The sequence below is a fragment of the Monodon monoceros genome, unplaced genomic scaffold, assembly GCF_005190385.1.
Source record: "Monodon monoceros isolate NGI ecotype Baffin Bay Population unplaced genomic scaffold, NGI_Narwhal_1 Super_Scaffold_20, whole genome shotgun sequence".
Classification (NCBI taxonomy): Eukaryota; Metazoa; Chordata; class Mammalia; order Artiodactyla; family Monodontidae; genus Monodon; species Monodon monoceros.
The window spans coordinates 2,554,540-2,568,914 of record NW_021703777.1 but is presented as its reverse complement, the minus strand read 5'-3'; the positions used below and the strand labels follow the sequence as shown (position 1 = coordinate 2,568,914).

General features: G+C 37.4%; 1 protein-coding gene across 6 annotated transcripts in view; it reads right to left on the bottom strand.

The window, feature by feature from the left end:
• Window positions 1-14,375, bottom strand: part of RXFP1 (relaxin family peptide receptor 1) — a 97,415-nt gene that overhangs the window by 12,784 nt on the left and 70,256 nt on the right. For 4 of the 6 annotated variants that reach the window (XM_029235206.1, XM_029235209.1, XM_029235208.1 and 1 more), the window contains 4 exons: window positions 9,169-9,240; window positions 7,223-7,294; window positions 3,326-3,397; window positions 255-326 (listed from right to left, as the gene is read on the bottom strand). In XM_029235206.1, the coding sequence (XP_029091039.1) occupies window positions 255-326; window positions 3,326-3,397; window positions 7,223-7,294; window positions 9,169-9,240 (288 nt within the window). The remainder of the gene's footprint in view (window positions 1-254; window positions 327-3,325; window positions 3,398-7,222; window positions 7,295-9,168; window positions 9,241-14,375) is intronic. The other 2 variants (XM_029235210.1, XM_029235211.1) reach the window with 2 other exon arrangements.

Here is a 14,375-nt window from a genome sequence, read left to right as displayed (position 1 = left end):
GTGATTACAGAAATATATGAAATGATTAATCATTATCTAATTTGTGGCTTATAAATACGAAAGATTAAACTAATAGCTATCTGTTTGTAGACCAGCAAGCACTCATCTTATATGTTTTTCTGGAGTTTAACCAATATCCTGGGACTAAAGCTTCTGATTTGAGGTCCTATCAGTCTTATTTCATAGAATTTATTAGCTACCAGTATGTAAATAAAAATTACATCATAAAACTATCCCCATAGGTGTATACTTACAGAGACTTGAGTTTGACAAGGTAATCAAATTGGTTTGCTTGAATTTTCTGGATTGGGTTATAGGAAAGATTCCTGTTTTAAAAAAAGAGCAGCAATAGGTCAATTCTTAAAAAGTATCTGAGTAAAGAGAAAATGTCTCTTGACTTAGGGTTACTTTTAAACAGTAACAAAAAAAGTACAACAATGTCACTTGACCCCTAGGGCTCGTTGGACATTCAAATGAATTAATGGAAACAGAACTCTTAGGCCAGTGCACGGCTGTCAGTAAGTGCATTAATGACAGAGCTGAGAGAATGTAAGCGTGAAGGTGGGGAGGTCCAGAGACGGTCCCACCAGAGGAGCAGCAGGGTACCCAAAGGGAAGCCACACCACTTTAGGTTTTGCCTATCATCAGGTGTGGTTTAAATGAAAGAAAGAAGAATCTCATTTAGTCAAAACTTGAATTAGTGAAATCACATTGAATGCTTTTTACAGTAAATCATGTCAAAGAGTGGCATAGTGTGTTAGCAATTTGTGAGGCATGAAATGAAAAGTAAAAGGCTCTATAGTTAGAAACAAAGAAACAGAGGTCAGAGTGACAGTGTAGCTGAGTGTAAATGGAGAAGATTTCAGAATCTTTGCAAAACAACACCTTGAAACAAGAATTGTTGATTAAAGGGACCTTCTCAGGGCAGGTTCAATTTTTAAGAAATTTATTGCAGATTAGACCATTACTTGGGTGGGGGAGGGGCAGTGACTACAGAAAGAAGGGAAGAGAGGAAGGATGACAATAAGAAATGTGTTGTATGAAAGAAGGGAAAGGGACTCAACAACCTATGAACAGAAGGAAACGACCTTAACATAATAAAAGCCATATAGGAAAGCCACAGTGAGCATCATAGCCAATGGTGAAAGGCCGAAAGCTTTTCCTCTAAAATCAGTAAGAAGACAAGGATGCCCACTTTTGCCATTTCTATTCAACATACTACTGGAAGTCCTAGCCAGAGCAATTAGGCAAGAAATAAAAGGCATCCAAATTGCGAAGGGAGAAGTAAAATTATCTCTGTTCACAGATGACATGATTTTATGTGTATAAAACCCTAATGATTTCACACACACATACACACAAAAACTGTCAGAACTATTATAATAAATTCAACAAAATTGCCATATGTGAAACCAACACATAATAATCAAACAATAATCAATAATCAAATGCATTTCTATACACTAACCATGAGCAATCCATAAAGAAAATTAAGAAAATGATTCCATTTACAATAGCATCAAAAGAACAAAGTACTTAGGAATAAACTGAATAAAGGTGAAAGACTTGCACTTTGAAAACAAAATGTTGCTGAAAGAAATTAAAGAAGACATCAGTTAAAGAAGACATTCTGTGTTTTGGGACTGGAAGACAATATTGTTAAGATGTTAATACTACCCAAAGCAATCTACAGATTCAGTGTCATCTCTGTCAAAATCCCAATGATTTTTTTTTTTGCATAAATAGAAAAATCCATCCTAAAATTCGTGTGGAATCTCAAGGGAACCTGAATATCTAAAACAACCTTGAAAAAGAGAACAAAGTTGGAGGTCTCACTTCCTGATTCAAAACTTACTACAAAGCTACAGTAGTCAAAACAGTGTGGTGCTGGCTAAAAGATAGTTGTATAGAACAATGGAATAGAATGGAGAGCCCAGGAACAACTCTTTGTATATATAGTCAAATAATTTTTAAAATGTGCCAAGATTGTTCAATGGGGAAAGGACAATCTTTTCAACAAATAGTGCTGTGAAAACCAGATAGATATCCACATGAAAAAAAAAAAAGAGCTTAGACCCTTAGCTTCCACCATGTACAGAATTAACTCAAAATGGGTTAAAGGCCTAAATAGAAAAGCTAAAACTTTAAAACTCTTAGAAGAAGTCATAAGAGAAAAGCTTCATGACATTGGATTAGGCAATGACTTCTTGTATATGATACCAAAAACATAGGTAACAAAAGAGAAAAAAAACAAGAATTGGACTATATCTAAATCAAAAACTTTTGTGCATCAGAAAACACTGTCAACAGAGTGAAAAGGCAACCTACAGAATGGGAGCATACATTTGTAAATCATATATCTGAAAATGATTTAATACCTAAAATATATACACTCCTACAACTTAACAACAAAAACCCAAACAACCCAGTTTAAAAGCGGGCAAAAGACTTGAATAGGTATTCTCTAAAGAAGTTACATGAATGGCCAATAAGCACATGAAAAGATGCTCAACATCATTAATCATTAGAGAAATGCAAATCAAATCCACAATGAAACACCATTTCACATCCATTAGATTGGCGATTATCAAAAAATATAAAATAACAAGTGTTGTTAAAGAGGTGGAGAAAGTAGAATCCTTGTGCACTGATAGTGGGAATATAAAATAGTGTAGCCACTATGCAAAAGAGTATGGTGTTTCCTTTAAAAATTAAAAATAGAGTTGCCATATGATCCAGTAGTTCTACTTCTGGGGTTATATGCCCAAAGAATTGAAAGCAAGCTCTTGAACAGATATTGAACACCCACATTCATAGCAGCTAAAAGGTGGAAGCCACCCAAGTGTCCACCAATGGATGAATGGATAAACGCCATGTGGTACTTACATACAGCGGATTATTATTCAGAATGATAATATTCAGAACTTCTGACACATGCTACAACCTGTGGATGAACCTTGAGGACATTATGCTAAGTGGAATAAGCCAGTCATAAAGGGACAAATATGTATGATTCCACTGATTTATGAGGTACTTAGAGATGCCAAATTCATAGAGCCAGAACAGAGTGATGGATGCTGGAGGGGCAGGGGTTGATGGGGAGTTAGTGTTTAATATGTATGGAGTTTCAGTTTGGAAAGATGGAAAAGTTCTAGAGATGGATGGTGGTGATGGTTGCACAGCAATGTGAATGAAGTTAATGCCACAGTTGTACACTTACAAATGGTTAAAATGGTAAATATACATACTTATGTATATTTTAATCACAATTTTTAGAAGTAAAATAAGTTAAAAAATAAAGGTACAAAATTCGTATCAGTCTTACAACTGTGAGAGCTCCTTCAGATCCTTAAAGACAAGTGATGAAAGATTTTCAATCTTATTACTTCCTAAATCCCTAGGGAAACAATTGCAAATGTCATATTATTTCCTTAAGACTTTACTCATAGTTCTGTAATTTATTAAAAAAACATTAGACTACTTTCAAACAATGCCATTAGTGAGTTATATTAATTAATAGAAGTCAAAACTTTAAAAAGGGAGTGAGATGGTAAAAGATAAAAATATCCCATTTTATTGCTCACTCAGAGACAGTACTTGGTGGTATTTGATCTAGTTCTAATAGATACAATTTTCTAATTCAATTAATATATGTGTTGTGCCCTTCTTCCTTTCTCTTCTTCCTCCCCTTGCTCCCTCCCTCCCTCCCGCCCTTCCTTCCTTTGCTAAAGTAGAAATACGCTTTGGAACCTTAATTTTTTCCTTTGCTTGGGTGTATTATAACTTTCAACTGGAAGTGGATTATTTCAGTTTCCAGTTTCTTCCACAGCTGATATACACTGGATCTCATACACACCTGGGGCAGAATATTTTGTATGTTACTTCATGTACGTATTAGAGGTTGGGCTGCCTAAAGTGGTATGAACTTGTAGCTTAGTTGTGAGAAGATTTTGGACAGTAGCAGCTCTTCCGGTAGCTTTGACAGCGGCAACCTGTCAAAGCCTCAGATTCTTCTAAATAAGACAATCTTTCAATAGGCTTGAGTTCTTCAATGTCATCAAGAGATACTAAGAGAAAGCCTAACCGCTTTCCCTGTCCATCTCCAAATCCTATTAGTTGCTACAGGGAGAAGCATGGGAATAGATCTATTTGTTATTGCAGTGCTTATAAATCAAAAGTTAGGTTATTCAACTTGGAAGGGCAAGATAGATTTAGACTGAGTTTTTAAAACTAAAAAGTAGCTAATGTAATCAATATTATAAATGTCTTTGCTGTAAATGTTTTATTTTTATACTGTAAACTGAACCTTGAGGCTGTTTTTGTTATTTATGTTTCCATGGGTGAATTGCCTGTGAAGATAGGTAGATGGTCTGATTTGACAACAAAAGGAATGTTTCTAAAATTTCATCCCTTAAAATCCTTCAATAGCTCATTGTTGCATAGAAGATAAAATCAAAACTTCTTAGTGTGATATAAAAAAAGCCTTTAAATATCTTGCCACTGTCTAGCTTTCCAGCTCAGTTTCCTACCACATTCTACTCAGTCAAAATGACTTTCACCAGGGCCTGAAGGCATCTCAGTATTTCAACCTCCGGGTTTTTGCACGGGTGCTTCCTTCTGCCTGGAATAAGCTTTGATTCTTGTCCTTCTGGTGAACTCCCTATTCATCCTTCAAGATTCTGCTCAGATAAACAACAGGGATTTACTGTACAGCACAGGAAACTATATTCAATATCTTGTAATACCCTGTAATGGAAAAGAATCTGAAAAAAGAATGGGTATGCATAACTGAATCACTTTGCCTACATCTGAAACTAACACAATATTGTAAATCAACTATACTTAAAAAAAAAAAAAAAGAGATTCTGCTCACGTGTCACTCCTCTGTGACCAGGGAGCTTAGGCGTTCTCTTCTCTGTTCTCCTGTATGTAGCATGGATAACACATACAGCACTTATAACATCATATTAAAACTGTTTCTGTACATACATTCTCCTCTTCTGAAGGATGTGATCTCTTTCAGAGCAAGCCCTGTACCTATTCAACTTGGGCTCTCCAGCATCTAGCTTAATTTTTGGCTAGCTATTCTTTGTATCCCTACCTAGAAGACCATTAACAGACTCGACCTGCTTCATATTTAGGTAAAAGTGGTGGCACAATTCCAGTTCTTTGTATGGGAAGCCAAGTAAAAGATGGATCATGTTAGTGAGGCAATGTGAAAAACAGATTTCGAAGAGTCCACGAGGATATTAAGTCTTGAAATATCACGTTTGGCTGTTTCTGGTGGGAGTCCTGTTTCGGCTATTAGAGCCAATTCTGACATATAGTTCTTTTATCATGAATCATGTAATGGGGAACATTTGGCCTAGACCCTAAGTGATGTGTGAAAAGACCATTTTCTCAGTTTCGCTTTAGGAAAGTTGGTCTAAACTTAACTGGACTTGAGGTCCATTTCTGAATGGGCTCAGGAAACACATTATCACCTAGAGTAGTTGACTTTAAAAGCACAAAGTAAATCAGGCATGTAGCCAAGAGTTTCTGCCATCAGAACTAAAGTCTACTGTGAGAAGTCAATCCTGATTACTGCCAATTTATTTGCCCTCATTAACTCTGTCAGTGGGATCAAGCCAGGAGAGGCACAGAGTGTAGTCCAAACCCTCTCTCAAAGGGAGGGTCACTCATTTGAGGTCTAGACCCACCCATTTAAAGCCATCACCTCTTAGAAAACATGCCATTTTCATCCCTGTAAATCCGATTTGTCAAGCCAGCGTTGGGTATGGGACTCGGCAGGGTTTAGGCAGGACTAATTCTTGGCCTTGGTGCCCCTCTCTGCCCCTTTGTTGCTCTTTCCTTTATCTCTGAACCTGCATTAGCACTGGTTACGGACCAAGCTGTTGTGTTCCATGCTCACTACTGGTTACTGATACTTAGAACCTGCACCTCAGCGCCACAATGCAAGTCAGGATTGGCAGAAATTACCTTCTGGTATTCAGATCGCGGTGGCAAGTAGGATAAAACAAGGAAAAGCATACACCCCTTGACGAGCGTGTATTTTCATGGCTAGATACTACCTTTCGAGTCACCTACACGCACCTCTCCCTACTACTGAGAATAAAATAATTTCCTATGTGTTGATGGTATGGTTCACTTGCCAGACACTGGGAGCTGTTACAGCAGGTGCTTGGTTCTATATCTATTGAGATTTTCTTGTGCATTTTGTGAATGATTGGTACTGTCTACTGAAAAATGTTTCAAGCTAATGGTCATGGAAAAATGGGGTTTCAGTGGCTTGTTTATTGATGTTTTGGAGCACAATGCTTCATTGGTTCCCGAGGAACGTTTCTGTCTGTGGCCTGTGTATTCCCTCCACCTGTCTTAGTTTGCAGGTAAGGTGTCCCGAGAAACAGTTTAGTTACACTCTTTAATTTTTATGGACAAGTTTTAATGAATCAAAGTTCTGCCCAGTTAATTGTCAAACATATATCTTCTGTCCATACTCCAGATTCTTTCTAGAACTCACAAAATCAAACTGGTGGCTAGCCTAAACTTTAGCAAAAACCCAGTTGAAGAAATTAATGGTAAAAAATAAAAAATTGTCTGAAGGACATGTACTTCATTTGTTGTCCTGTGTATATTTTATTTGGACAATCAGCTCCTATGTGCTTGGACCACAAGGCTTTGATTTATCAGAGAGTTGTCTTAATGTCCTTTGGAACTGTGTCATTGATCTTAAAAAAGGGACATTATAAATAGCTCTCTTTTCCATTATTATAGTCTGGGATGTTACCCATGGTAGTGTCTAATTTCCTTATGGATCCAAGATTATCCTTTGGTTTCAGAATCAGCAGAGTGGTGTCTTTTTATCTCCTGGTTTTTAAATCCTAACTCTCCAGGAAACTTAAAGATAAATTTGCTATCCCTCTCCAGCAGTGGGTTAGAGTGGTGCAAGATGTATTTTATTTATTGATCTCCTCAGACTTTATTCTTTCTCCACAGCTATGTTTCCCTTACCTCACTTTCCTCAAATATTTATTTTATAGTTTCCTTTACACATATTTTTTTAACTATCAGAATTCCTTTGTGGCTCAAGGTATGCAGAAATAGTGCTAGGAAGAGAGAAAAATAAATCTTTCTTAAGTGTATAAAAAGGTATACGTGTGACAACCACGAACTAGAACAGTAGAAAGAAAATTCTTATCAATATATGTGTAATCGAGCTTACAATTCATCTAGTTTCTGGAGCGGTGCAAACGCGTTTTCACTGAGGTGATTAATTTTGTTTTTCCTCATTACCCTGAAAGTAAAAAGAAAAGGATGTTGTAGCTTCCAGAGGTAACTGATAGGTGAGTTATCGGAGAAACAAAGATAATTACGTGGAGTGCACTTTTCACGTCAAGAGAGGTTGAAGTAGCGTGATAAATTACCCAGTCTGTAATAACTTTAATCTTAAATTTCCCAGATCTTTCAATGATGATAAAAGTAAAGTAGTGTTCAAATTTCTAAGTGATTTAAGGAAGAGCTCCACAGGGGAAGAGTGAAAACCTTGACTCCTGAGAATACAGACTGAGCGTCAGCCCAGGGAGCTGCCTTAGGGTCGCCTCTGTAGGCTTCATGGTGTGTCTGTCGAACAAAATACCTCCCACACAATAGCACTGGTGCACATTGGGCAGTTGATGTGATTTAGGGTGGATATGCTGCAGGAGGTCTACTTCAAGCTGGACCAACTCAGAAGATCTCTAGTTTGGGATGCTGAATGAGACTGTAAGTCCTGACAGTTCATCTCTGCCCTGACGTCGTGTTATGAGATAGCATAAAGGACTAACTCACAGGAAACCTTTAAAAGATTTCCAGTTCTTGAGGCATTGTGGGACATGCCTGGAACCTGGCCTCGTCCCATCCTTAAGTATTTATTTCCTCTCAGCACTCCAAACCGTTACCACTTTCTCCCAGCATCCTTGGACCAGAAAAACACAAGCATCTGCGAAGAGGAAACTCACGAATGATTTCTTCACACAGAGGGTTCTCTAAAAACAAATACAAGTAGAATAGAAAAGAAGGGCTACATTTTTTGGATATTTATTTGGCCTGTGTCCTTTAAGTGCAATTTGGTTTCCTTTGGGCAATTACCATGAACTGTTTTGCATGACTGATAGAATCCTGCATCTGAAGACTGCTAAACGCACTGCAGAAAAGTTCACACATTTCAGTGGCTTTGAGCCCACTGGAATGGGGCGGAGGGCATAACTGGGTAAAAATTTTTGTTGTGTCAGTGGTAGCTATTGCATTGCCCGTACACAGGGGTCCTGTATATCTTAATATGATGATTTTCAAACTTTTCACATGGTAACCGACAGTAGAAAAATGCATTTTGCATTGGGACATAATATACACCCACACAACCCAAGATTCATGGAACAATACATTTAATCATCTGAATTGTACTCTGGTGTTTTTATTCAATTCAATTCTATTCCTTTTCATTTAAAAAATGTGGCTCGGGACATACTACATTGCTTTCATCACCTGCTTGTGAGTTTCAACCCACAATTTGAAAAATACTCTTCTGGAGGAATAAACTGCAAATGAGGCAGTTATACTTTTATACTGAAGGAAGCCCCAGTATCCCTCACTGTTATGGAAGAGGCACCCTGAATTTAAAGTAAGCCAGAGAGGAGTATAAGGAGAAATTATACTCGATAACATTCTAAGGTTTATCCTGGTGTCCGCAGTTACATCCTCAGGGGTGTGAACATTCTACAGTTTCTAAAAGTTATAATTAATTTCCCCCACAGTCTTTGCAGTAATAATTTTTATAGATTAGGACTTTAATTTGGTGTTTCTGAAACTGAGATCCAAGGGCAGATTCTAGGTGGTTTATGAGAAATGTTTTTTCCCTTAAATTGGGTCTTACTTGTAAGGTTGAGAAAAGCAGGTCTCACGTAAGATAGTACCATTGTGATGACCCACGTATGTTGTGAATCTGTGGTTATGCCTGGTTTGAACTTCAGTAATTTTGCCAATGTGCTTCCTTTTCAAAAAACTTCAAGTTGAGAGGGAACATTTGCTGTAATTACTATGCATGTTTATGCTAGATTCTGTTCGCATAAATGATTCATTTTATTTGTAAAGAGATAAAACGATACTTCAAAAGGACAAAACATTACTTACAAAACAGTTAAATTACTGCAGGAAATGAAAGTCAAATTCCTTAAATTATGGATATGGTTGCCTTCAAAGTCCCTGAAATATAAAAATAAAACATGATAAAGCTAAATTTTAATCACACACAAAAGTCGGTTAAGAATGATTTGTTTTCTAGTAAAATATCCTTTTCCCACGTACTGCTGATTTCATAGGGATTCTCACATAATGTAAGTGTAGCCACTTACATAATAGCCGAAATGATATATTTATATATAATGTTTCTTTTTTTCTGTGTTAGTAGAAAAAATGTTTTGAGTTGCGTAGGCATGAGGTGTTCATATGGGTACATATGTATCCTAAGGAATGTGAAGAGAATGAAAAAAGGCACATGGAAAGCTTTTGTTGTGGTAACTACCAGCTATATAAACAGAAAGCACGTAGTGATCTGCATTGAACACCCGTCCAGAGGTACCACTGGCATTTCTCTGAGTGGCGTGACTCTATCTGCTACAGCCCGCAGAAGATTCTACCATTGCTGAGAAGAGGCTACCGCAAAACAGTGTTTAACCTCTACCTCCCTTGCCTAGACACTCGCAGAAAAGATTCTCCATAGCCTTTTACCCCTGAGAACACGCTTTCTTGCTTCATTATATGGCCACACGGGCCAGTGCAGAGGGAGACCCACAGCTGCCCTTGGCTCTCCACTCCCGACTCAGGGCGCTGCTTGCAGACCTGACTTGAGCTCCCTTGCTGTTTAATTGTCTCTGCTTCCTGGTTTTCATGAAAGCGTTCTTCTATTGCCTGTCTTTTATCTTGTCGTAGGGTTTATGGCGGAAGTTCATAGAACAGAGTTAGCCGAGCTCAGGGATACACTTTCAGAAGAAGATGCTGGCTCTTAGATCTACTCGTTTTACCCCAGCACTTAGCTTACCAGTCACCATACCACGTAAAGCCATTCAGCAACAATTGCCACTAAAATATCTGAGCTGAAGTCTGACACAGCTACTAAAATCTATGCGGGAAACACGAGTGACATTAATGGACACGCCTATTTTTTCTGCTGGAGAGGCTGTATCTGGGAAACACGAGTGACATTAGTGGACATGCCTATTTTTTCTGCGGGAGAGGCTGTATCTGGGACAGTCAATTTTATTGTGGCACTGCAATAAAAATAGATGCTGACAAATCAAAGTCCATCTGGAAGATCTGGAAGGCCAGCATGTAAGCGTTCTAGAAATCAAGTCCATGGACTAAAAGGGTGTATTTACCACAGAGACGAGCAAAGAAGAGAGATATATTTGAAGTCAGGCATAGGGCTTTTCTCTGTTGCATCAGACTGCAAAATCAGATTTACTCGTTGAAGGACACAAAACATTTCAAATTTAAGCTCACAATCCATGGTGTCCAGAGAATAAGCTTCTTCTTACTATAGTGATCTAAGAAGGGCATATACCATAACAAGGTTTTTGTAGACAGGATTTCTGTACATATGGAATGTTGTGTTAAAATCTTAAATCTTGATTCTAGATCACCCTTGTAAAGAAAAACCTCTATTATTCTATTAAACTGGAAATAAAGCACTTGTACTATCTTTTTTTGATCATTAGGCTTGGCCAAGGCTTTTGGCCTTCCGTAACGAAGGTTATGATTGACACAGACTGTTCTATTTCCTTTTCCTATTTTGTTGTTGTTACCAGGAATCTACCACCAGGGGGTGACGTTCTCCTAAGCCTCACAACATTTCTTGATGTTAGTTTCTTGTTAGTTACACCTGTAACTTTTTTTTTTCTATTAAGGTAGCAAAAATATTTACGTTAATATTAATTTACTATTTGTAAAAGTAAGAGGCATAAACTAGGGACTTTTGATTAAATTGTTAAATTCAATGTTGAGTTTATTTTAATCTTTATTTGTGAATTTGCTGTGGCTTTCTTCCTAAAATTAGAGGTTTTAGTTCTTGATATGCAGGGGTATGGCATACAAATCTGTTCCTTGTGCCTGGGCTCCAAGTTCTAATGGACCTGAGGGGGTGTTTTGCTTACTTAATGCCTGGATCACTTTTCCAACTTAATGATCCTCTGAATCTAACCACTTTATGTTTCCCTCTATACATGGCAGAACTGGCTGAAAATGAAAATTTGGTTCTTGGATCTGAAGAACAATAACAGAAAATAAAAACACCAAGAATCTTGCCCTCTCAATTCCCTCTCTCATCCCCTAGGGGCTTTTTGTAAACACGCAAATCTCCTCTCCCTCTACTTCCTCCCGTACTTTTCTGGCTCCTATCTCACAGAGAAAATTGAGGTGATGAAGGAGGGGAAAGCCTTCGCCTTTCTGCCCGACATCCGTGATTTACCTGTATGTGCACCTGGTCTCCTACCCAGGATGCGATGACCTCCTTCTGCTTTAGGCTAATCCCGCGTTTTCTGAGTTTTGTTTGTGAACGTGTATGTCCTAAATTACATGGTCAATTCTGGTGAATGTTTTTTGGGCGTTCTTCACTTTCAGTTTATATCTATTAAGATTAAGCACAGGTACATAGAACGGAGACCCAACTATAACAGCATAACTACACAAGGATTTTAAAAAAAGAATCTAGGGTTAGGTAGTCCAAGGCTAGTCTGGTAATTTTACTAAGTTGTTAGAAACCTAAGGTCTTTCATATTCACTGTCCACAGGTCCTTGTCTTTGTGTTCCAAGATGTTGCTAAAGCTTGAGCCATCATATCTGTCTTTTCTGGATAAGGAAAGAAAGGGAGGTTCTGCCTGTTTCTCTTTAAGGAGGTTGCCCAGAAGTTCCACACTATATGTCTTCCTCCTCATTAGTTAGGGCTCGGCCACATGGCTCTGTCTAGACGTGGGGAAGTCTGGGAATATAGTATTTTAGCTGGGCACTTTGCCGCCCCAAATAAATCTGTTCTGTTATCGAGAAGGGACTTTGCACTTTGATATGTGCCAGTTAGAGTTAACTCGTTAACTATGTTATTTAGTTTTCCATATCCTTTTTTTGGTTTTCCTTGATCTTTCACGGACTGAAAGAGGTGGATTATTATTTCTTACCGCTTATGTATGTCTATTTTTCTTTTGTTTTGGTTGTTATATGAATCTATTTGGTGCATATATATACTCCTAATACAATATCTTGTATTGGAAATTGCACACTATAGCATTTAAATGTCCTTCTTTGTACTGCTTAATGCAAATTGGCCAAACTTCTACCTACTTAGATAAAAAATGATGCCTACTTTCTTTGGTTTGCATTTACATGGCATACTTTTGAGAAGTCTTTTATTTTTAATCTTTCTTAATCACTTAGTTACAGCTGGACTTTTTTGTACATAGTACTGAGTTAGGTTTTGCTCCGTGATCCAACTCGAACATCTGTTTTTCTTTTTAGTAGGTAATTTTAGCCCACTTATGTTTATCGATCTGACGGATGTATCTTACCTTAGTCTGCTATTTAAAAATATTATTATATGGTTTTATAGATGAAAAAATCTTTCAACAAATGGCTTAAAACTTTTATTTATTCTAACATTGAAAAAGGCTTGCATATTCTATTGGTAACCTTTATAACTACAACTTTACCCAATACACCGCATCTTCTCTTTCTTAGAGAATAACAGTAACACTTATCAATTTCCTATTATAAGAAATGATGGAATTAGTATGTGTTGTCTTCCTGACTTTTCTTTCATCTCTCTCTCTCACCATAGGATTTTTATCAATATACTATTTATTAATATTCACCTTAGGAATATCAAATATCCACATATTGGTAGATTTCTTAGTTTTAAATGACATCTCTTGACGCCAGGCTATTTTTCTTTATAGTTTTATGGTTTCACTTTATTCCTTTGAAACTGCTTACTCAGTTAAGATTATTGTGGCTCTTGCCATATTGAGCCCTGTATCATTTTGTGATATTTCTCTTTATCCCTGGTGATAGTCTTTGTTCAGAAGGCTATTTTTTTTCCAATGCTAACACAGCCCCTCCATCTTTTTAAAAAAATTAGTGCTGCATTTCTTATCTTCGTTTTACAGCTTGAATATCTCTGTTTTCTCTGGTTGTCTCAAGCTTTTTTCTTTGCTTTTCTTTATCTTTGGTTTTCAGCAGTTTGACTATGATTTGTCCAGTTTTTTTTTTTTTTTCTTTTCTACTTCTGCTTGTTTTCTTTTCTGAGGTTCTTAGTTTTTTTTGGTTTTTTGTATTACATCATTTTAGAAAATTCTTGGTCATTATCTCTTCAGATATTTCTTTGAAAAATGAGCAGGACCCTATGTCCCCCACCTCTTGTTTGTAGAAAAGCTTTAGCCTCCTAGGCCATCCCTGAGTTCCAAAGAGGAGATTTAATCAGAGAAGTGAGAAAATGGTTAAACAAAGGAAAATAGTCAAGCAAGACAAAATACTAATAGTTTAGCCATAAAACAAATTCAAGGTCCTTTAATTCCTCCTCAAGGGCAATAGATAATACCCTGAGCCATATCCTTGAGTTGTTTTGCAGACACTAAAACCGTCACCAGGTGGAGAAAGTTAACGGCATGCTGATCACCAGCACATAGACCCCAGGCTGGTTGGAACCAGAAGGTTGATGATTGAGATTCCTGTAATATCACCCTGTTACCTCACCACCAACCAATTAGAGAATTGTGCATGAGCTGATCACACACCTTGCAGTCTTCTCCATCACCCTGCCTTTAAAAACCCTTCCCTGAAAACCATCAGGGAATTTGGGTCTTTTGAGCATGAGCTGCCCATTCTCCTTGCTTGGTACCTGCAATAAATGCTGTACTTTTCTTCACCACAATCTGGTGCCAGTAGATTGGCTTTGCTCTGTGTCTGGTGAGCAGACTCAAGATTTTTAGTAGCATCTTCTGTCCTGTTGTCCTTCTCTTCTTTTGCTGTGACAACTTTAATGCATTTTGAGACACTTTTATATTATCCTGTAACTTTTGGATTCTCTGTTCTATCTTTGTTTTACGCTCCGTTCTCATTTTGATTCAAATGAAAGCTTTCTATTGACCTATCTTCAAGGTCATTGATTCTTTTGTTAGCTGTGTTCAGCCTGTTGAAGTAATTCTCTGATTCTTTTTAAAGCTTCCATCTCTTTGCAGACATTTTCCATGTGTGCATGTTTTGCCCACCTTTCCCACTATATCATTTAACTGATTAATCATAAGTATTTTAATTTCCTTGTTTGGTAGTTGTAACATCTGAGTTATCTCTGGGCC